At 45.5% G+C, this 21,925-nt stretch overlaps 1 protein-coding gene across 1 annotated transcript; it reads right to left on the reverse strand.

The window, feature by feature from the left end:
* Positions 1 to 11,270: 11,270 nt before the first annotated feature.
* AHSG (alpha 2-HS glycoprotein) lies at positions 11,271 to 19,068 on the reverse strand. Its single transcript, XM_029940758.1, has 7 exons — positions 18,791 to 19,068; positions 16,169 to 16,279; positions 15,728 to 15,812; positions 15,203 to 15,366; positions 13,796 to 13,897; positions 12,641 to 12,724; positions 11,271 to 11,999 (listed from the first exon to the last, which is right to left on the reverse strand). The coding sequence occupies exons 1-7, from the start codon at positions 19,001 to 19,003 to the stop codon at positions 11,664 to 11,666; spliced, it is 1,095 nt and encodes a 364-aa protein (XP_029796618.1). The 5' UTR covers positions 19,004 to 19,068; the 3' UTR covers positions 11,271 to 11,663.
* Positions 19,069 to 21,925: the final 2,857 nt, after the last annotated feature.

The following is a 21,925-nucleotide window of genomic DNA, read 5'->3' on the forward strand; positions in this document are numbered from 1 at the left end:
TGGCTCCACTCCTCTGGCTGAACCTTGACTGATACAGTCATGAACAAAAAGAGATCTATTGGAGGTGACGCTGCTGTAGAGACAGAAGTGACAGTCACACAGAGTAGAAGGGATGTGTCTAAGCTGTATTAAAGATGTAGGAAATCAAGACTTGGAGACCCAACAAATATGGCAAGGATGGGGAGGGAAGAGGTCAAGAATGAGCCCAGAGGGTTCAGGTGAGGTGACTGGGTGGAGGGATTTTAGTTGGGGGGGGGGGGTAAGGGGGACTGGAGAGCTGCATTCGGTACTGCTAAACTGGGGAGGCTTGACAGATCTCTAAGTGGAGAGAGATCTGCAACAGGTGTTGGATGTGTGGACCTGCAGCTTATGGGGGATGAGCAACACCATCATCAGAACCTCATGGAAGCTAAAACCGTGGGACTGGCTGAGCTCGCTCTGGGAAGGCAGGTAAGGTAATAGGAATTGGGTTGAATTCTGGAAAAACTAGTATTTAAGGAACAAGCAGAGGAAGATGAACTAACAAAACAAAACAAAACAAAACAAAAAACACAAGTATGAGATTGAGAAGCCGCAGAGGAGAAAGCTGGATTCCATCAATAAGGGAGGATTACATTCAGAAAAGGAAGCGGGGTGGTCAGAGGATCAGATGCCGTTAAGATCTTAAACCAAATAAAGGGCTAAATATGTGTCCACTGATTCAGCACCCAGGAGGTCCCTGGCAACCATTGTCGATGGCAGTTTCAATGGTGTGGTGGGGGTGAAAACAATCTTTCAGTACAAAATAGATGGGAGTTCAAGAAGTTGAGACAGGACCATTGTCTTTAAAGGCTTGGCTGTAAATAGGGGGAAAAAGCAACACATGAGAAAGAGGAATATAGGACTGAGAAAGAGCCTTTTAAAAAGTGGAGAAGATTTGAGTACGTTTATGATGTAACAGGCCCATTAGACAGGGGAGGTTAGAAAGAGAGCGGAAGGGGGAAACCTTGGAATAAGGCCACTCAGCCACTTGACCCTGTGGATGAACTCGCCAGGCAGAGCATACCACATAAGAAGGGTTCAGAAGAAAATCCCAGGGATGCTAACACGTTGGAGATGGCTGGCGGAGATGGAGACAGAAGACAAACTCCAAATGGGAGGTAGATGACAGCCTCACGGACAGATGAAACAGTGACGGAAGGAAAAACAAATCAGTGCATCGTGGTTTTGGTGAATAAGGAGGTTGCTGGCGACTTTTTTTCAGAGTAATTTCATTCTATTGGTGTGAATCTGAGCCAACGTGTAGTGCGCTGAGATGTGATAGGAATATAATAAATTATCTTTTATTTACTAAGGCAGATATAAGTTAGCACTTTGTGGGAGAGACAGTGATCATGGCGAGTGACGGTGAAAGTTCAGTAAGCGGGCATTCTCGAGTCTTGGCAGTGCAGGTGGGTAAAATGTATTGGGAAAGCAACTCGGCTAAATATGTCAATAACCTTAAAATAATCATATCTTGGAGTATTCTATTTCTAAGACTCTACCCTTAGAAAGTATTCGTAAATATTGGAAGATTTTATGCATGCTAATGTTTACTGTCAGGTCACTCATAAGTGGCATCCCTAATATGTGTATGACTATTTACTACATATATCTATACTTAATATGTTAAATTAATAGGTGAAAAGATGGAAACCACCTAAATGTTCAAGGAGAGAGAAGGATTAAGTAAACTGTGGTAAGTCCATTTGCTGAAATAGTGACTAGTTACTACAAATCACATCTGCGAACTCTATCACACAGAAAAACATGGTAACAAAGAAAAATGTTTATGTTACAGTGTTAAATTACAAAGGTTGGATAGACCATTGCAACTGCAGGGTAATTCCAGGGTGTTTACAAAGCAGTCTATGCTGGGTGAATAGCAAGAGCACAGTACAGGACAATGTTAATAGTGTCTGTATCTGAGATACAGGACTACATACAGGAGACATTATTTTTATTCTATCAGTTTCTCAGTATTTTCCAAAGTTTCTTTAGTGAACATGTAACATTTAAATGTTTTCTTTATTTTTGAGAGAGAGAGAGAGAGAGAGAAAGAAAATGAATGAGCAGGGGAGGGGCAGAGAGCGAGGGAGACAGAATCTGAAGCAGGCTCCAGGCTCTGAGCTGTCAGCACAGTACCCGACACAGAGCTGGAACTCAGGACTGCGAGATCAGGACCTGAACTGAAGCCAAACTCTTAACCAACTGGGCCACCCAGGCGCCCCTTAAAAAAATTTAAGTAAGCATTTGTTAACAGGAGGTTTGGTGGTAAAAAGGAAGGGGGGTGGATAGGGAAGTGGCTTGAGAGAGAGGAGTAGGTTTTTAGGATGGGAATTATCTGAAAGTATTTGTGGTTAGTGGAAAGGGTGAGGCTGACGTTGGGAGAGAAAAGATGCCAGAAAGGACAGTAATCAGGGACAAGGAGCAGGGGTTGTGTGGGCAGAGAGGCTTGAGAGAGGAGAAAGACATCTACTTCGAGCAGGAGAGGAGGAAAGAACAGGCAATTCTGGGGATGTACTGGAGGGAAGTGGAGGGGATTTTCACTTGGGAATATTTATTTTATTTGGAAACTGGGAGTCTCAGTCTGTTGAGGGACACAATGTGGGGGGGGGAGTGGTGTCACTTACATCTCATCGCAACAAAGATTTTATTCGAGCCTTTTTTCTAAGGACAAGGCAATGTTCTATGCAGGCTGAAGAATAAGAGGGTGAATTAAAATGAACCAGACAATGGGAGACATGCAAACGAATAGCCACAAAACAGAATAGAAAGGGCTCTGTGCCATAAACTAGGTCCAGAAAAGAGTGGGGTTTTACAGCTGGGGCTTAGGGAAGGCTTTTTGAAGAAAAGGGTATTTGAGATGGGTCTTGGAATAGCAGTTAGACATATGGCTTGGGGGCGTTGGGGAGAAGACACGGAGTAGCACGAGGTGCTCATGAACAAGAAACCCCAGGGTGTGTTCAGACAAGGGCTAGGAGCTGAATTTGGTTAGAACAGTCTGCACAGGAGACAGGAGACAGAAGGGGTGGGAGCTGATTTTGGAAGGACTTGAATGCTGAGGTAAGGAACCTAGACTTTATTCCATGTACTAGGGATTTTTAATTTTTAAATCATGTACCCTATTAGTAACAGTTTGAATATGCGTCCCTAATATGCATATGACTATTTACTACATATGTCTATATCAATAATTAATATGTTAAATATTAGCAAAGCTTAATTTCTTTCTAAGTAAAAATAAAAATAGATTTCCTTCTGGTGTGCCTGGGTGGCTCAGTTGGTTAAATGTCTGACTCTTGGTTTCAGATTAGGTCATGATCTCACAGTTCGTGAGACTGAGCCCCGTGTCAGGCTCTGCACTGACAGTGTGGAGCCTGCTTGGGATACTCTCTCCCCCTCCCCCTCTCTGCCCCTCCCCCACTCTCTCTCTCTCAAAATAAATAAACAAAAAAACCACTCAAAGATTAAATAAGCAACCTGATTTGAAAATGGATAAAAAGACCTGAACCTCAACAAGGAAGATATATAGATGGCAAGTAAGCACATAAAAAGGTTCTTCACATCATATGTCATCAGGAAAAAGCAAATTAAACCAACAATAAGACACTACCACCCACCTTTGGGAATGCCAAAATCCAAAATACTGACAGCGCCCCATACTGGCGAGGGTGTGGAGTGCCCCTCCATGGCTGGTGGGAAGGCAACATGGCGCAGTCACTTTGGGAGACAGTTTGGGGGCTTCTTACAAAACTAAACATCCTCTTACCATACCAACAATCCAGTAGTCACGTTCCTTGCTATTTACCCAAGTGAAACAAAAACTTACATCCACACAAAAATCTGCCCAGGGATCTTTATAGCAGCTTTATAAACAATTTCCAGAACTCGGAAGCAACCAGGATGTCCTTCGGTAGGTGAATGGACAAATAAACTGTGGTACACCCAGAACTGGAATTTTACGCAGCACCAAAAGGAAATGAGGTATCAAGTCCTAAAAAGACACGGAGGAAGTGTACCTGCATTTTATTAAGTGAAAAAAGGCAATGTGAAAAGGCTACCTATTGTATGATTCCAATAATTTGACATTCTAGAGAAAGTGAGACTGTGGAGACAATAAAACATCAGTGGCTGCCAGGGGATGGAGAGGGGAGAGGGGTAAAGAAGCAGAGCAAGAGGAACTTTTAGGGCAGTGAAGTGTCTCTGTGTGATACCATAATGGTAGACACTTGTCATTATACATATGTCCAAACCTATGGAATGTACAACCCCAAGAGTGAACCCTGATATGAACTGTGGACTTGGGGTGATAACAGCATGTTGATGTAGGTTCACTGATTATAGCAAACATAACACTCTAATCAGGGATGTTGATAACGGGGGGAGCATGTGCCTATGCAGGGGCCAAGGTATATGAAAAATGTCTGTACTGCCTGCTCAGTTTTGCTGTGACCCTAAAGCTGCTCCAAAAAAAAGTAAAGTCTATTTTTAAAAGGAGAATTCATTGTCATATGGTCAGATGTAGAGCCAATAACTATGGCAAAATATTAAAAAACTGGAGAAATGGATTTCTGATGCTTCCCCCCCTCAGGCCGGTGATTTATTTTGTGCATCCCCTGGGGTTTGCACACCCTACTTTGGAGACCCGTGATCGTATGAATCCTTCCTTTGTAGGACAGTGCCGTGATCTGGGCCTTGTGCGAGGGCCTCTGGCAGCCTGGTATGAGGCAGCTGGAAGGAGGAGGGCTGGAGCAGGATCAGTTAGGAGGAAGTCATTCTATTTTTACTTCCTTGTTGCAGTCTCCCTCTAGCCAATGCACCAAGAGGAGGTGAAATAAATAAAAAGAATACAATGGATGATGTTCTAGAGACGATAAAAACATTCCTGCCTGGTCCAGTTACACTGGGGCTCTTCTCAGTGGGGACCAAAGGCAATGTCACCTTGCATGGCTTTGGGTAAGGTGACTCTGGGGTAGAAGGGGGGATGGCGGTGACCTACTTAGGAAAAGGCCTCACATCCTGCAGAGGTTACCGTTGTTTCCTGTATTGAGGGCCCGGGATCCACAGGGGCTGCTGCCTACCCATTCCCCACACAAATCCCTGCAGGCCCCACATGCTCCCAGCATAACCCCTTTGGCTCTGTTGTCTCTCACCAGTGTCATCTTCTTCGTGTTCTCTGTATCCTCACCTGCAAACTGATACAGCATCAAGCATCCCTCTGTTGCCCAAATCTTTCTTTCTGATGTGTCTTCTGGAATTCCCTTTCCTTAGTAAATACACCTGCCCACCTTATTGACCTAGGCATTTCCTGAGCTCAACTCAAGCCTGCCTTCCCCCAAGACACAACTTCTCCCTAAGAACTTTTGAACAGATGCTGACGTCTAGTAACACTGGCACCCTCCCCATTTCCTGGTGCTACCTCCAGGACATTCAGGCCCCTAGATCTGCGTAAAACCTGTTCCTTTGAGGGTCATGACACATGGTTGAATCAGCCTCCCCTTCTCGTCCCCATCATCTTCTGACCTTCTGGCTGCTCCCTTGACTCAGTTGTAAAGCCTTTAGCTCCAGGCTTACACTCCTGCCCTCCACCCTCACCCTGCTGTTGTTGAGACAAACTTATCAGCACTATGGCAACACTCTAGCTTCTTTCTTACTTGACCACTCTCACTCCAGGAACCGGAACCAACTCCATACAGAACCACCCGGCTCTATGACCACCATTTTCCTCCCAACTCCATTTCTCCTTATTTCTACTATTCTAGGACACTTTGACAAATGACTACCTGAAGGCCAGATGCAGCTGGCTGTTAACTTTGTAAATAAAGCTTTATTGGGACACGGTCCTGCCCTTGTGTTTATGTATTATCTATGGCTACTTCTTTCTACAACAGCAGTCAAGGAGTTGAGACGGATACCATATGGCCCACGAAGCCTAAACCATTTATGATCTGACCCTTTATAGAAAAAGTATGTTAAGAGTCCCCATTCTAAGCAAACAAAATAAAAATCTTTTTCTATAAAACTAATACATGAGCATTATAGAACATTTAGAAAATATAGAAAATTATTAATACAATAAAGAAAAACAACTCTTCATTATTTTATAACTCAGATATAATCACTATTAATAGTTTAGCATTTTCCTTTCTGTGCAGTGTAGTTTTCATGCCTAAGTGTGTGTATATATGAATATGCTTACATATAAAATTAGGACCTTGTTGTTGAAAATATATTCTGAATATTTTCCTATATGAATTGTTATGTTTTTGTAACATGATTTTAACTTTCTGTGTAGTAGTCTATGAAATGGATGTAACAGAAGTTAGTCAGTCATCATTCCCAAAAGTTTATGTTGATTACAATTTTTGCTTTTTCAATTACTACTGTGATAAACACTGTGAACATTCTTAGCTCTGGAAGGAGGTCAGAGTCACCACTTACTGAACGGACTGTTTATATTTTCTCTCTCTCTCCAGTGATAAGAATGCTAGTACGTCAGCCTTGTATTTCACATATTCCTAGTGGTGCTTGGGGGTCTGGGGACCTGGGTAGTGGGATAGGAAAAGGGCTAGAGGCTGGAGGAGGAGTATATGCTAGGACCAGCAATATTTTATGAAAACAGTAACTGAGAAACAACATTAAGAGTGCTATCCTAGATAGGTGACATATTCTTGTGTGACATCTTAAAGACTAAAAAAATAGAATTCACCTTGCGATGAATATAATTTTACATGTCAGATGATTGGGTGTTATGAACCAAAAAGGGAGAGATGCAGGGATGGGAATCAGCTTGGAAGATAAATGGACCAGTTGAGGCTTGTGCACAAAATAGTTACATTTTATGATAGTCATGTTGTATGATTTTGAGTCATGCAAATTTTAAAAACATTTTTAATGGTTTATTTATTTTTGAGAGAGAGAGAGAGAGAGAGAGAGAGAGACAGAGCATGAGTGGGGGGGGGCAGAGAGAGAGAGAATCTGAAGCAGGCTTCAGACTCTGAGCTGTCAGCACAGAACCCGACGTGGGGCTTGAACCCACAAACTGCAAGATAATGACCTGAGCTGAAGTTGGATGCTTAACTACCTGAGCCACCAAGGTGCCCAAGTCATGCAAATTTTAAAGAGTGGGATATTAACAATACAGCCTCACCTTACACACAAAATTGGGAACAACTTGAATTCCCCAAATTTTAAAAATTAGTCAAAGATTGAGTATTTTTAAAGTAAGTATGTGTAAGCTTTGTTCATGACCTTGCCATATGACTGTCCCATGGAAGAGAAACCTAGCACCTTTTGTCAATATCATGGGACCCACACTTTTTTACATGAGCCACAAAATTTTGATGGGTGATTTTGATGACTGTTAGCCAACTATTCTAATGTTTGCTGTTATTATGGCTGTAAATCTTACCATCATCCTAAGACCAGCCAAATATTGTCAATTGGTGGTAGTGGTACAGGACCAAAAATATACCTGAAATTCAATAACCTTGGGACATGAGTTAGATGTGATTAAAAAGCCACTAAGAAGGCAAGGAGGTGAGACATATACAGTGCTATGAATTTAAGAGCGAGCACTCTGCAAAATATTAAAGATGATGCCGAGGATATACAGGGCAGCATTAATGAAAAAAATGTGCTATCAGGGCAGGAGACTTAACGACTCCATAACTCATCCTCTCTAAATTATGTTTATTCTTGCGAAGAAATTTTTCTGGAATATGCACATTTTCAGTAACGCTGAGTCTTCAGATACACATCTCTTAGGTAAAATAAATCACATAGGAAATTATTCCAGATAAATTCAAGTGAGGAAATCCGGGAGACATTTGGAAATGTAATGTTGGAATTCAAAAAAGAGACCCATACCAGAGCTGTTAAGTTAGATGTTATCTGTGCAAGACTGAGCGCTTAAAGTCATGAGACCCGCCAAGGAGGGAGGGCACAGTTAAGAGAAGGTCAAGAACATAATCTTGAGAAGCCATCAAATTCAGAGGACAGGGAAGAGGAAGCAGAGAGGGAGGACACTTACTGAGAACCCAGAACATGTCAAGAAGGCTCTAAGCATATACTTCTAGCATCTCATCGAACCCTCACTATCACCATGCCAGGCTGCTGTATTCACCTGGTTGTAGAATGAGGGCAGTGATGGGTGAAAGGTAAAGCAGCTTGGCCAAGGTCACTCAGGTCTGCCAGATTCACTGCTTTCTTGAGAGCCACGAGATTGAGGCCTTATTAGCCTGACACAGAAAAAAAATCAATGGCACAATTCAAGACAGAGAGGAAAGAACAGAAAGGAGATAGCTCACATGAAATGAACCAGGGCCCCCTGCCTCAGTGAGCGGCACCACCATCTACCTAGTTCGCAAAGCCACAGATCCAGGAGTTACCTTTCACGTCCCCCCTTTCTTGCCCCCACATCAAATCCATCAGGGGCTCCAAGGACTTCTACCTGAAGATCATATCCTGGTTTCACCTCTCCTGGCCACCATCTTACACTATGGTACACACTTACGTCTGCCCTAGAAAGCTCCAGTCACTTCCTAGCCTGTGGCTGCTCTTGCCCAGCTACAAGCCATTTTCTCTACACAAACTAACAGCATGAATGCTACTAATATTTGGGGCATTAGCTCATCATTGTACATTGTCGAGATTCATCACTGGGGCTGACCTGTCCATTTCAGAATGCGTAGCATCCTTGGCCTCTGTCCAGTAAGCAGCCCAGGTGAATGCCTCCACTGACTTCCAAATGTCCCTCTGGGGGATGGGTGATACCGCTCAGCTCCACCTCAGTCATCCGCAGGTTGAGATCCACGGAGCTGGGGGATCTTTTAACATAAGTCAGATTATGCCACTGCCCTACTTAAAATCTTTAGTGGTTTCCCATTGCACTAATAACACCTCAACTCTTTCTGGGGACCTCAAAGCTGTTCATGATCTAGCCCCATCCACATCTTCACCCTCATTTTTTTTAATTGATTATTCTTTTTTTGTAATAATTTATTGTCAGATTGGTTTCCATACAACACCCAGTGCTCTTCCCCATAAGTGCCCTCCTCCATCACCACCACCTCTTTTCCCCCCTCCCCCTTTCCCTTCAACCCTCAGTTCATTTTCAGTATTCAATAGTCTCTCAGGTTTTGTGTCCCTCTCTCTCCTCAACTCTCTTTCCCTCTTCCCCTTCACCCTCATCTTTTAAAGCTCTGCTCCTTCTCCTCTTACCTGCTTCAGTCCAGCCTCCTTTCTCATCCTTGGCCACATCTACCTATTTCCTGCCTCTAAGCCTTTGTGCCTGCGATTCCCCCAGAAGAGTTCCTCCTCTGGCTCTTCTTAATTGACCTTCTCTCTTTCTTCAGGCTTAGGCTCTGATGCTGATGTAGATGTGAGTCTGCCAGGGGCCATCCAAGCTATGACTGAAGGCAGGCCTTGCTGAGAGATGGAGGTGGAGGAGAGATGGTATCTTTTGAACCACTGGATCGAGCTGTGCCTTAGGTAGGACTCATCCATTTGAATTCCCAGCACACAGACCAGGAACATTCCCCTTTTTCTTATGTTGGATTGGGTATCAACCACCTGCCTTGGAAAACACTCTTATTTCTCCATGTGCTCCCTCATAGCAATACCTGTGTAGCAAGGCTGGAAAGTGCATGAGTCTCTTTCACTACTGGGTGAAAGGTGCCTTCTCAGGATCCTCTTCCAAGCTCCCTTAAGAAAGAACCAGACTCCTGGGCAGAGTTGTTCAAATCCTCCTGTTCCAAGCTCTCTACTAAATATCTCTCCTGGCACCCTGCCCCATCACCTCCTTTGTCTTTCTTCTTCCCTCTCTTCCCATAGTGTGTCCTAAATATGCTTAAACTCCTCTTTCCTGAAAAGGAAATCTTCCCTTGACTCAGTTATATTTTTTGATTACATCCTGTCTCTCCCACTTGTCACCATGAAACTGCTTGAAAGAGGAGAATGCATGTGCCCCTCCGTCTCCTCGTCATAGCCCACCAGTCAACCCTCTGCAAGAGGCATTCACACCCTTCCTTCTAGTAAAGCCGATCTGCCAGTGCTCACCATGACCTCCAAATCATCAGCTAACCCGTGGATTTCTCTCAGTCCTCATTCTCACTGCTCTTTCTGCAGGATTTAGCCCAGTTGATCATACCTTCCTCTCTTCCCAGGCTTCTGAAATATGTCATGGTTTCCCTGCCTTCCTGGCCATCCCTTCTGGTTACTGGAATATCGGCAAAACCTCTAGGCAAGAGTAATAAGGTATCAACACTTGACCCGGTCTCCTGGTTCAAGTGAAATGACTCAACTATTTTGGTTTTTTTTTGGTCCTTAACACCTTTTATTGAAGTATAATCTCCCCTTTAAAATTCTGTCTGAATGGGCCTTTTATTTTGCTTGCTCAGAACAACTTGATGGTAGTAGACAAAACATTGAAATTGCCTAGATACCATTCTATAATACGAACTCTTTATTCCTTTATGCTATCTGAGCACTTGCATAGTATCTACAAATGTTCACTGGATTTACCAGTCCAGGCATCCCTCCTGTATTCATACTATAAACCTGAAGCTTTAAAATGGATTGGCTGGAAGGACCAGTCCTCTATCATAAAATGAAGTGGGTACAGTACCATCAACAGTTATTTTAACATAAATGAAGAGATAGGGAAGCCTTGGTGGCTCAGTTGGTTAAGCCTCTGACTCTTGATTTCAGGTCAGGTCATGATCTCACAGTCATGAGATTGAGCCTCACATCAGGCTCTGCATTTAGCATGGAGCCTGCTTAAGACTCTCCTTCTCCCTCTCCTGCCTTTCCCCTGCTTGTGGATGCATTCTCTCTCTCTCTCTCTCTCTCTCTCTCTCTCTCTCTCTCTCTCTCTCTCAAAAAAAAAAATAATGAAGAAATATACTGAAAGTGAGTCTCCTGTGTTATTTACAGATCACCCCTTACCTGGATACTGGGGAAAACCAATAGTTGGTTTGTACAAAGTTCAGGCACTGGGTCCTCCTTTAGCAACATTTTCTGACTCTTATGAAAAGAATGATTTTCTCATAAGGAAATGGGTATGTTCTGTGGCTTATGAGCAGATCTTGGTCTCATCATTTTTCCTGTGCATAGTAATACAGCTGATTTTTGTTCCATTTTATTTCTATTTTCATTTTGATTTTGCTTAGGGACATTTGTGATATGGTTGTTTTGAAGACAGACCACACATGTGAGCTTGGAGGGAAAGGGCAATAATCATGATCACATTTAAGCTTAGAACCTTTTCTATTAAGGAAGGTCCTTCAGTCACTTTTATTTACAAGCTAATATTAGGTTGGCAAGAGCACCTCTCAAAGTCACAGTTCTAATTGTTTTTGTGATGTCAAAGAAGCCAGAGAACATGATGGTAGCGGTTGAGCATCAAAACCATGACAATCAAGTTGCCAGCCTTATACCTTCCACGACACAGAACTGCCGCCCCCCCACCCCCCGCTTCCATCCTCTGAAAGAGAGAATGAAGAGGAGTTGGGATTGAAAACTTAATATTAATCTAGACCAGTGTAGCACCTGCTTTGATAGCAAACGAGGCCCCCACCCATACCCAGACTTGGACAAAATGGTGGCTATGTTCCTGGGCCAAATCTTCTCATCTCTCACATCTAGATCTTGAAGTGTCTGATTCTCCCTGGGCAAGGACGGGCCATTGGACCAGCAGCAACCACAATGCTGGGCTGTGCCACATTGGGTACTTTGCCCATGTGGGATGCTTCTCCCGAGGCTGACTCCACTGAGGCCACACCCATGAAGGCATGGCGCAAGTCGTAGTGTGCCCGGTGTCCCGGCAGGGATGCCTGGGGGGCTGTTGCCACCACAGGTCCCACCACCAGGGCAGCCACGGGCGGGTCAGCCTGAGGAGGTGGCGGTAAAGCTGAGTCTGCCACAGATGTTGGGTTGGACATTTCGGTGCCATCCGGTTGCAGCTGTGGGGGCACAGGCTGGAAAGAGGACCATTTCTGTGTTAGCTACCTTTCTCCTCCCAAGCAAGGCCACCCATGCTTCTGGATGGAACCCCACCCAACTCCCTCAAAGTAATAATTTTCATTTGCAAAGAATCTGGCAAAAAAAAAAAAGAGAACGACCTAGTTGCAAAAGATTGCCATCAGAGCCATAAAGGAGGGGTAACTGGCCTATGGTAGCTCCTTTCTCCCCAATTATCTTGGGATCAGTGGACTTATGCATCCACCCCACAAGCGAAAGCATCCTGCCTTATAGCTTTTACCAGCAGTGCCCCCCTCCTTATCATTTACACTTGCAGCCACTGGGCGCTGCCCGGCTTCTCTGGCCACCTGTTCTGTGCAGCTCAGAGTACCATCCCCACCCTCTGCGAATAGAAAGATGGACTTATCAACTGCACCCTGGGATTGGCTCTGTGCTGCAGCCACTAGTCCCTGGGAGGGGGAGGGGGGCTGAAACGTGCTTCCATTTGTGGATGATTGCATACACCCCACAGCTGTTTATACTGCCAGCCTAGGAAGGACAGGGCAGCAGATGCCCAGGAATGACTAACACCCTGCATAACAGCTAGGGCATCACTGTACTCTGAAGATGAGGGCAGGGATATCCATGATGCCCTTACCTGCGTCTGGAACAAAGTGCAGGTCACTGCAACGTCTTCCCCACCAACCTTCTCAGTGAGTGTTGCCTTACAGAAGCCATATTGCTGCTCACAGAAAGAGAGAAGCTATTTGAACTGATTTAAAAAGTGGATTTCCTCCTCAAGTTTCACTGACACTCCAAGTCAGAGGGAAAAAACTTAAATTCTTAATCTGTTAAAATTTTTCCCCCTAAAGTATCTAGTTTCTGTCTCTAGAAGATATGCAGTATGTAACTCTAAGTAGAAGGCAGGAAATACAGGTATGTTCTGAGGTTGTAAGAGATGGCCCGTAATCCCAGAAACTGTGGTGACCCAGGAGAACCTCTGTTAACATAAACGCATTTCTTTCTTATTTTTAAATGCTTTAAAAATTAGGATCATTGTGAAGCATGTGAATGGCTCAGTCAGTTAAGCATCTGACTCTTGATTTCAGCCCAGGTCATGATCTCACAGTTCATGGGATTGAGCCCTCTTGGGATTCTCTCTCCCTCTCTCTCTGTCCATCCCCCCTCCCACTCTCTCTCTCTTAAAATAAACAAATAAACTTAAAAAAATTAGGATCATTGTGACTATACAATTTGTCTCCTATTTTTCACTATTTTTTACATCACTCTTCTATCATTCATTATTCTTTTAAAACATATTTTTAAAGACCTGTATAATTTTCTATTTACTTATGTACCATATTTTACTCCATGTTCCCTTCCTGTTGGACATTTGACTCTTTTTTGGGTCATTTTGAATCAATGATCAATTATCTTATTAGATCTATTCCTGGCAAACATCTCTGGTGATCTCTTGAGGATAAATTCCTGGAAGTGGACATTACTGCATCCAGACTTCAAAGATTTCATATCAGAGGTGTATCCAGAAAATCTACAACACACTCCTGGCAAGTGGGCATGACCCAGCCTAATTAGGAAACAGCCTCTGTCTTCCTCCCAACTTCAGGGACCTCCTGTGGGTGAGATGACTCGGTGACAGCTCTTGAGGGAGGAGGTGACATTATGGAGGAGGGCCGGGCATGGCCCCGCCCCACAGGGAGCCGGTACTCCTAACTGTGATCCTTCCCCAGCCCCAAGATGCTAATTGCTCTGAGGATGCTCTTCTCCCACCAGTGGCACCTGGCCTGCTCACCTTTTCTGCCAGCAGGTTGCACTTGGCTGGATCCGTGACCTCTTTAGCAACACAGTCAGTAGCAGCCACCGCAAACTCCACGTACGTAGAAGGCGGAAGAGGCTGATGAGAACAAATGAAAATTCATGAGAGGCAACATAACCAGGAAAGGAGGGGAAGGAGAGGCTGGAGGGAAGCAGCCGGGGCAATGTTGTTGCACACTCCAGGGAACTATGTTCATGCAGATCACACTGTGCGGCCGGGAAAAGTGGCCCCAAAGGCTTACTCAAGGCAGTTATTGTGGCATTGTGTTCTGAAGTGCTTGTATACCCAGGTGAAACGGGTAGAGGTGTCCGCTGCCCCTCATTCAGGGCAGAGATGGGTTTTTAGATTGGAAGCAGGAACCCAGAGGGCTGACCTTGACTGACCTGAGTGGAAACCCTTCACCCCACCCTCTCCTGGCCTTCTCTCTTTTTTAATGAGGTTTTGTTTGTTTGTTTGTTTGTTTTAATTCCACTTAGTTAACATACAGTGTACTATTAGTTTCAGGTGTAAAATATAGTGCTTCATGACCTTCCCTCTCGGGCTGCACTTTGAGACCTAAGGTTCAGGTTACTCCAAGATGGGGTGAGAAGTCAGGAGACAAACACCACTCCCGTCCACTGTGTCTGGCAGAACAGAACCAAATGAAAAATCCGAAGAAAAGTATGGAAGATACAGTGCTTTTTCTCTCTTGTAGCCTATGGATGCTTACAATGATAAAAGACGTTATTTGGTGTAGTCTGGGGTGGGGGTGTTCAGAGAACCACAGATTCTGGTTGATTAGAATCCCTGCCTATACCTATAATGTATCTCCAAGGATGCCATGGCCGGCGTCCAGAGGACCACATTTCTTAAATGTTAGAATTCTGTTGCACTAAGTGTGCTAAACAATCCACTGTGTGGTTCGATTTGTTTCAGTGCTTGGAGAGAATTGTATGATCCTGAGACTCCACACCCACCTGTGTAAGCAGACTCATGCCTTTCTACGTCTCCTTTAGGAGAGGGCTCCTGCTGCTGAGTGGTGAGGCATGATAAAGACGTGGCGTCCTGTGAATTTACAGTGAGTGCTTCTGGATAATGTCAGAACTCCCACTCCCTGCACAGCGAACCCTGGTGTTAACTAGTACCGAAGAAGCCAGGGCAGGCCATGGCTGTCAGAGTGACTCAGCATGGGTGACGTGTGGAGGGTTCTTTAGGTCCTCATGACATCCTGCTGTCCTCATATCGCTCACACTCCTAAGGATACTTTCTTTCCTTTTTCTCACCACCCACCTTGCCTTCTTGTCGGTGCCTCTGCACCTGCTCTGTCCCTTCCCACTGTTTTACCACCTACATTCCCCCAAGTGCCACCAAACCACCCTGACTGTCCGAGTGTCTCCGTCTTACCACATGTTGAGCCCGGGAGATTTCCACAAGCTGAAAATAGGAGCCATTACTCTGAGTGTTGAAGGCGGTCAGTGCAACATCTACAGCGTGCACTACTTTGGTGTCGTTCATCGGGGCCAGCAGGCCGCATTGTGGGCACACCTTGCGCACGTCCTCCGCGGAGTCTACGCATAAGGAAGAAATCGAATCTGGGTTGTAATTCTCCACGGCATTGACCCCAGCTTTGCTTATTTCTTAAGGCCTAGGACATGCTCCAAATGCCTTAAGGTGTTTCCTCTGCTTTTTACTAAACCTTCAGGTGGCTCCTGTCAGCTGACATTTCTGCAGAAGCCCCTCCAATTTTCACCTCTAATGAAAACAGCTCCTTAAAAAAAAAAAAACCAGTTTTACAATTCCAGACCCCAGGAAATTTGACTCCTTCTTTTCCTCACCCACAAAGTACCTAAAACTAGTTACATTGAAAACAATACAGATCCTTTCCTCACTCCCCAAGGTGAAAATAAGAATCATCATCATCATCTCTACCTGGACTGGAATGACATTTTGCAAACAACACGGTAAACTGGCCATCCTGTTTCAGCACCTGGAAATCACAGTCCCCTTCCACAGCCTGGAGAAATAAACCCACAGTGAAGGCTCAGAAGGAGGCCTAGCCTTTCATTTTCCACGGGGATCCCCGGGCTGGGGTGTCGGGTGGTCCCTCTGACATGATTGTCAAAGATGAGCCTCATGAAGTCACCTCGACCATGTGACACTGAAACATGATGCTCTCTGGTTTGGGGAAGGGCTGCAACAAGAAAGTGGAGCTGGGGTAAAAATTAGTCCCAGGGAAAGGAGCATCAGATGGTAACTTTAGCAACTGCACCCTGGCTGGCCATGAAGGCAGGCCAGGATTAAATGGGCTTGCAGAACCACCAGGGACCTGGCTGGGGCACCGCCTGCGGTCACTCTAAGAGGGGCACTCACATGCTCTGTCAGTTGCCTCACAGTACAGTTTGCCAGGGGGGTGGGGTCCCGGACGTAGCACGTGGTCTCCAGCGTGTCTATTTCCAGCTCGAACACCTCTCCCATTGGCCGCTGTGGAGACACAATGAAGCAATGAGCAGCCTCATCCCCTAATCCTGTTGAGCGGGCCAAAGCGTGAGCACCAATAAAGCTTGAAGTTACACCTGTTGGAGAGGTGACAGAAAGGTCATTCCTACTGTCAGTCTGCACCTCCTTTGAGCTCTGACCTGGCCTGTGGCCAGGACAATGACCAGGGCTTCTCAGGTCTGCTTCTGTCGCCTGGGTGAGCTCAGACGGTGTTTGCAAAGAAGAAGGGGTCATGGCCTTGGACAGGTTGATGGAACCACAGCCATCACTCTGAGCTCTATTTGGAAGCTAAAAATGAGCACTGATACTTATTTAAATTTAAAAATTTTACCCATTCGGGGCGCCTGGGTGGCTCAGTCAGTTAAGCTTCCGACTTCGGCTCAGGGCATGATCTAATAGTCCGTGGGTTCGAGCCCTGTGTCGGGCTCTGTACTGACAGCTCAGAGCCTGGAGCCTGCTCAGATTCTGTGTCTCCCTCTCTCTCTGCCCCTCCCCCGCTCACTCTCTGCTCTCTCAAAATAAAAAAATAAAGACATTTAAAAAAAACATTAAAATTTCACCCTTTCATCGGCACTTTGAAAAAAAATCAGCTTTTGTTTTTTCTCAATCAAGTGGCAAAGTAAGGTGGTGTTCGGATAATATCTTACCTTAATGGTCTCTTCTTTATATTATCCATCCCTCCCTCTACTTTTTTCTGCTTTCCCTCTCCTCATCTAATTTCCCTCCTTCTCCATTTTCTTTTCCTTCCTAAAGGCAAAATCGTCTTTGGCGGTTGGTTTCGGGCTTGCCAAGTTGCTGCTCTCTACTGCCTCCTGCTGAGGACGGGGCGGGGTGGGGGGGGGGAGGCCGGGGGAAGCGCGAGCTTCCCTCTGAGACTGCGGAAGCTGTGAGTTGCTAGTACCATCTGGAAGGAATAGCCAGGAAGGCAGAGATAGGGGAGCCACAAAACTCCTTGTAGTTGTTCTTACCAGTTCATCTGTTTCTGTATCCTTTCTCCAAAGGCTGGAAAATCCAGAAGGTCCAAGTATTTTTTTTTTCTTTCAGCCCATCTCTGACTGCCTCTCATTTAGTTCTGCCTAGCTCACTAGTACCTGAAACCTAGGAATCTCTTTGCCAGGGAGAAGCTGTGTTTTATGATGTGCAGATCTGCCCAAATTAAATGTCCTGATAACACTCGGAACTGCAGTGACTAGGAGTCAGGTACTCCTGGGTTTCTGTAGGAAAGCACCTCTCAAGCTTTTCCTTTAGTGGAAATTGTAACGTCTGTTCCTTACCTTTCCTTCAATGCATCCATTGTGTGTTATTTCCCCTGATCTCATGGGTGTTCCTCCGAACCACCACTGTGCTTCATACAGCTGCAACACTCCTAAAATCCATCCCAATGACAAATATTTTGTCCCATTGTGAGATCAGAGGTTAGTCTCGACATCCTGGTGCTTACCTTATTCTCTCCTCTGGATTGTAAATATCTTGTAGGCACTATGTCTTTCTCACTTTTGTATTAGGTTGAACCATTAAAATGCCAACATTTGACAAATATTTGAGCCCAGTATTTAATATACAGAAGTAGCAATTTCTTATAGTTCAGCTTAATATCTCTCTGGCACGTGATACTGGTTCTTGCCCGTGGAAGGCTTGTAATCAATTGTTTGCTGAGATAATTACCCTTCATCAGACATAAAATCTAATTCAAAACAGGCAGTAGACATATACCTTTTCCCCATTGCTCCAAATCTTTCGACTGATCTCCAAGCCATATTTTCCAGCTGAATCTTTATTATCACTGGTTTCAGACTGCATTGGTTACTTATCTAGCATGTGAAAGGATAAATGCCATTCATGCTGAGATTTCTTTCTGAGACGTGGGTACCTCTCTTTGGGAGGCAGCTTGTGTAGAGGAGGGAACATGGGTTCAGACTCAAATCCCAGCCTGATGCTTACAAGTTATATGATTGTGAACAACAACAGAAATCCTAATATGTCAGAGACTTGGTTTCTTCTCATGTAAGACAAGCGGGTGGGCAGACAAGCCCGCACAGGACTAGGGGCTGGGAGCGGGTAAGGAGATGGTGTGCATGAAGAGGTCTGTCTGGAGCACAGTAGATGGTTGTCAAATGCTAGTTTCATTCATTCTCAGTTTTCATCCAGAGAAACAGAAGCAAAGAAAAGAGAAATGATTTCCAGCCAGCCAGAGTCCTGTGTCTTGTGCGTATAGTTTTCTAGCAAAAGGCACTTTCTACCTGTGATGCTCAAAATATTCCTCGGAGACTTTTGAGCCTCACACACCTCCTCGCCCTCATCCAGCACCCTCCTGAGACCCCTGACTACAGCTCAGAATGTCTCACTCCCGCCACTTGCCCCCTCCCGCGCTCCAGAGAAGAAATCTGAGAGCTTGCCCGTCTGCAGTTTCACTGTGTTGGGAGACGTGATCTCTGAGACGCCCAGCTGAGCTCCACACACGTTTTCTCTCAGCTCAGACACAGCAGGCTCACTTACCCGAGGCCACACTTTCACTTTGTCAATCTGGTTCAAGGTGTGCTTGTAGCCTCCAAGAAGGTGGTCATTGATGTAGTCCACGGCCACCAGGGCTGCTTGCTCTGTTTCTGGGTCATCACAGTTCAGCTCCCTATAAACCAGACCTGGCAAATGCGGGGCTGCCTGGCAGCCCCAGAACTGAGCAAGGCAAAGGAGCAGGGTGAGGACCTTCATGGCTGCTGCAGAGGGGCCCTAGCGGGTGGGCAGATGGCTGGAGCCTTAGGACCAACCCAGGTGCTCTGCTCTGGAAAGTAGACCAATGGAGGGCTGAGGGCTTTATTTATCTGTCAGAACCTGCCCGTGGAATTGCATAAGGACGTGGGATGATTTCTGTTCCTGTTCCAAGTAAACCCCTGCAAACATCAGCCCTGGAAAAGCAAACAGGTTAGGACATCACTGGTCTCCAAGAAATCTGCCAAAGTCAATGCTGCTGGGGGCAGGTGGGAGGGGGTGGGGAGATGCTCCGAAGTCAGCTTGGAACACGGAGGGGATGAAGAATGCACCGAGGTAAAGTGAGGAGGGGCCGCATGGCCAGCCATGGAATGTCGGGGGTTCAGCCGCAGCGGGAAGGCCCTCTGCTGAGATCTGAGCATGGCATGGGGCCTGTGATGGAAAAATGGGGCCAGGCAGCAATGTGATAAAATTCTCTGATGTCAGAGAGCATTATCTCCTCTTGGATAGAGAACAAGGCCCTCGGACGTCTAGAGAGAGCAGGGAGAGCTGTGGGAGACGCTGAGATCTTAGGAAAGGTCCTTGTAGAAAAGAAGGGAGGAAGAAAAAGATTTCTGCCTGAAGTATGGAACAGGGGTGACAGGAGAGATGGGTGGGCTTCTCCGCTCCTCAGAACGCACACCCTGGGCCCTGCACACATGGGTCTCCTGGGTAACTGGGTGCCCAAGTGTAGCCCTGGTCTACCAGAAACTCCCTTGGCAAAGCTCCGAGCTTGAGTCCCACACCGCAGGCTGAGCTACTTTGGGGGCATCTAAGAACACAAATACTTCCATGACATTCTTCATGGCCTTAGCAGAATTAGTCTTTATGGCCAGAGCACAGGGCCACTATATTGGTTCCTGGCCCTGCTGTAAGTGGCCCTTGACAATCCCAGGCGTGACCAAGAGGAGGGTGGGTAGGACAGTGAGATGCTTGGAAAATATCACAGAAAGACCTGACTGGGTTTAGCCTGGAGCAAAGAAGCCCTAATATGAAGACTACCTGTTCTTCAAATATTTAGAGGTCTCCATTGTGTGTAGATGGATTTACTCCATTGTCTGAGTATTGCTTCAGAGGGACAACATTTCTTCTTAAAAAAAAAAAAAAGAGGGAGGCTGTCCACAAGGAAGCTTATCCACATTGATTCCCTGGGAGCAGGGAGTCAGCATGGGGGAAGTGTGACAGGGCCAAGAAAGTAGATGTGAGGACTGTCAGCACATTCCCTCCCCATGCTCATACTGTCCTCTAGAACCTTCATGACAAAGGCTCAGAAGTGGTGGTGGGGACTCCAGGTTCTCTCTGAGAGTGGGGTCCTGGCTCTTAGAGACACACCTCACACTCTGATCATCTAGCTGTTGAAACTCAGGACCAAGGGTGGCCTTCTATCCACCTTCTGCCCCATTTTCTTCAGGGCTTGACTCACCAGCAACTCTGTGCAGGCGCAATGCTTTTCTTTTAAATAATCTTTTAAGATGCAAAATGTGGTCATCACTAAAAATTTGAAAGTCAGAAAAATATATGTGGTGAATACATAGTTCATATGTCAGAAGCTCGGGCGCATAAAATCTAACTTTATTCACCCTCACACACTTGAATTTCTGAGTCTGAGCCCTCTTTTGTGATATTTAATCTGGTCAGTTATAGGTAACCTTATTTCTCAGATGCCTAGTTGCAACCCAGTCCTGTTCAGGTTTGCCCTTCTGCTGCTCCTGGCCCCCTGGGGTGAGAAGGAAGCCTGAGTGGGGTGGGGGAGACTTACGCAAATGCCTATGGTCAAGGGCAGAGAGGGCGTCCGCCTTTGCCTGTGCTCAGAAAGTCTGCACTGGCCCCTTCCGCCAGGTAACCCATCTCCTCAGGTCCTCAGACACGTCCAGCGGGCCTGTCCACCCCTGAGCAAGCTAATGTCCCGCTTGTCCCATCAGGTCCTTAGCAAGACGTCCTTCCTGCCTCCTCTGATCAGGTGTCCCTTTGCCTCACAGCTCTGGAGCTGTTTCTAAACCAGAGGCCTTTCCTCAGCTATGTACTACCCCCTTCTTTAAGCTTTGGAAAATCGGGCTATTGAGGCCACTCAAGGTGTAGGGGCTTCACAAAGCTGGGTTTAAGCCTGTCCACCTAAGTACTACAGTCACGGCCCCACCACCGCTCTGGCGCCATCCTGCTACCCAGGAGACTCCTTCCCGGGAAGTGATGGCTTCCTGTGCTTCCCCTGCCCCCCTGCCCTGCCCCCACCCCTGAGGTGAAGTTCCGGTCTCCTCTGATTTGGGATTCCCACACTGTTCCAGGGGAGGTTCAACTGCCATTCCGACCTGAGGTGGGGAGGAGGGAGGAAAAAAGTTCGATTTGATCATTTTTTCTTGCATTTAAAGCACTTCTTTTGGTATCTTTGTTTTTAGATCTTCCATGGATGACAGTTTCTAAAGTACTAGGTATGGTTTTGTTTCACTGATGGTAGAAAGAGAAAGCATGCGGTAAAGAGCAATTAATATCTCACCTAGACTCCTACCTAAACAAAACTCACCCAGAGTCTCATCATCCAGAGAGGCACAGTTCAATGTCTCTTTTTTTCTTTTTTTCTTTCTTTCTTTTTTAGCAGTGGCAATGTTTTCGGGGCATTTCCTTCTTGTACTTTTTTCTACTATGTCAAGAATTATTTTATATAATTATTTTACATGTAATATCATATAGATCATACTGCATATACAACTTTGTCTCTCTTTATTTTCATTTAATATTATAATCTGAACATATTCTCCTGTCATTAAACATACTTAGAAAACATAATGAGTGCCTCTGGTTCTATTGTGTGTATCATAATGTAACCATTCACTTATTGTTGGGTATTTTGATTGTTCTCTGTTGATTATTATCATAGACAAAACTACAATG

Source organism: Suricata suricatta, chromosome 5 (assembly GCF_006229205.1).
Source record: "Suricata suricatta isolate VVHF042 chromosome 5, meerkat_22Aug2017_6uvM2_HiC, whole genome shotgun sequence".
In the NCBI taxonomy this organism is placed as follows: Eukaryota; Metazoa; Chordata; class Mammalia; order Carnivora; family Herpestidae; genus Suricata; species Suricata suricatta.

Excerpts from the sequence above, each read along its gene's own strand:
- AHSG (XM_029940758.1), bottom strand. The coding sequence starts at position 19,003 with ATGAAGGTCCTCACCCTGCTCCTTTGCCTTGCTCAGTTCTGGGGCTGC. Across the intron at positions 15,367-15,727 it reads AAAATGTCATTCCAGTCCAG|ACTCCGCGGAGGACGTGCGC; the intron begins GTAGAGATGATG and ends CCTTATGCGTAG. Across the intron at positions 13,898-15,202 it reads TCTCCCGGGCTCAACATGTG|CCTCTTCCGCCTTCTACGTA; the intron begins GTAAGACGGAGA and ends TGTTCTCATCAG.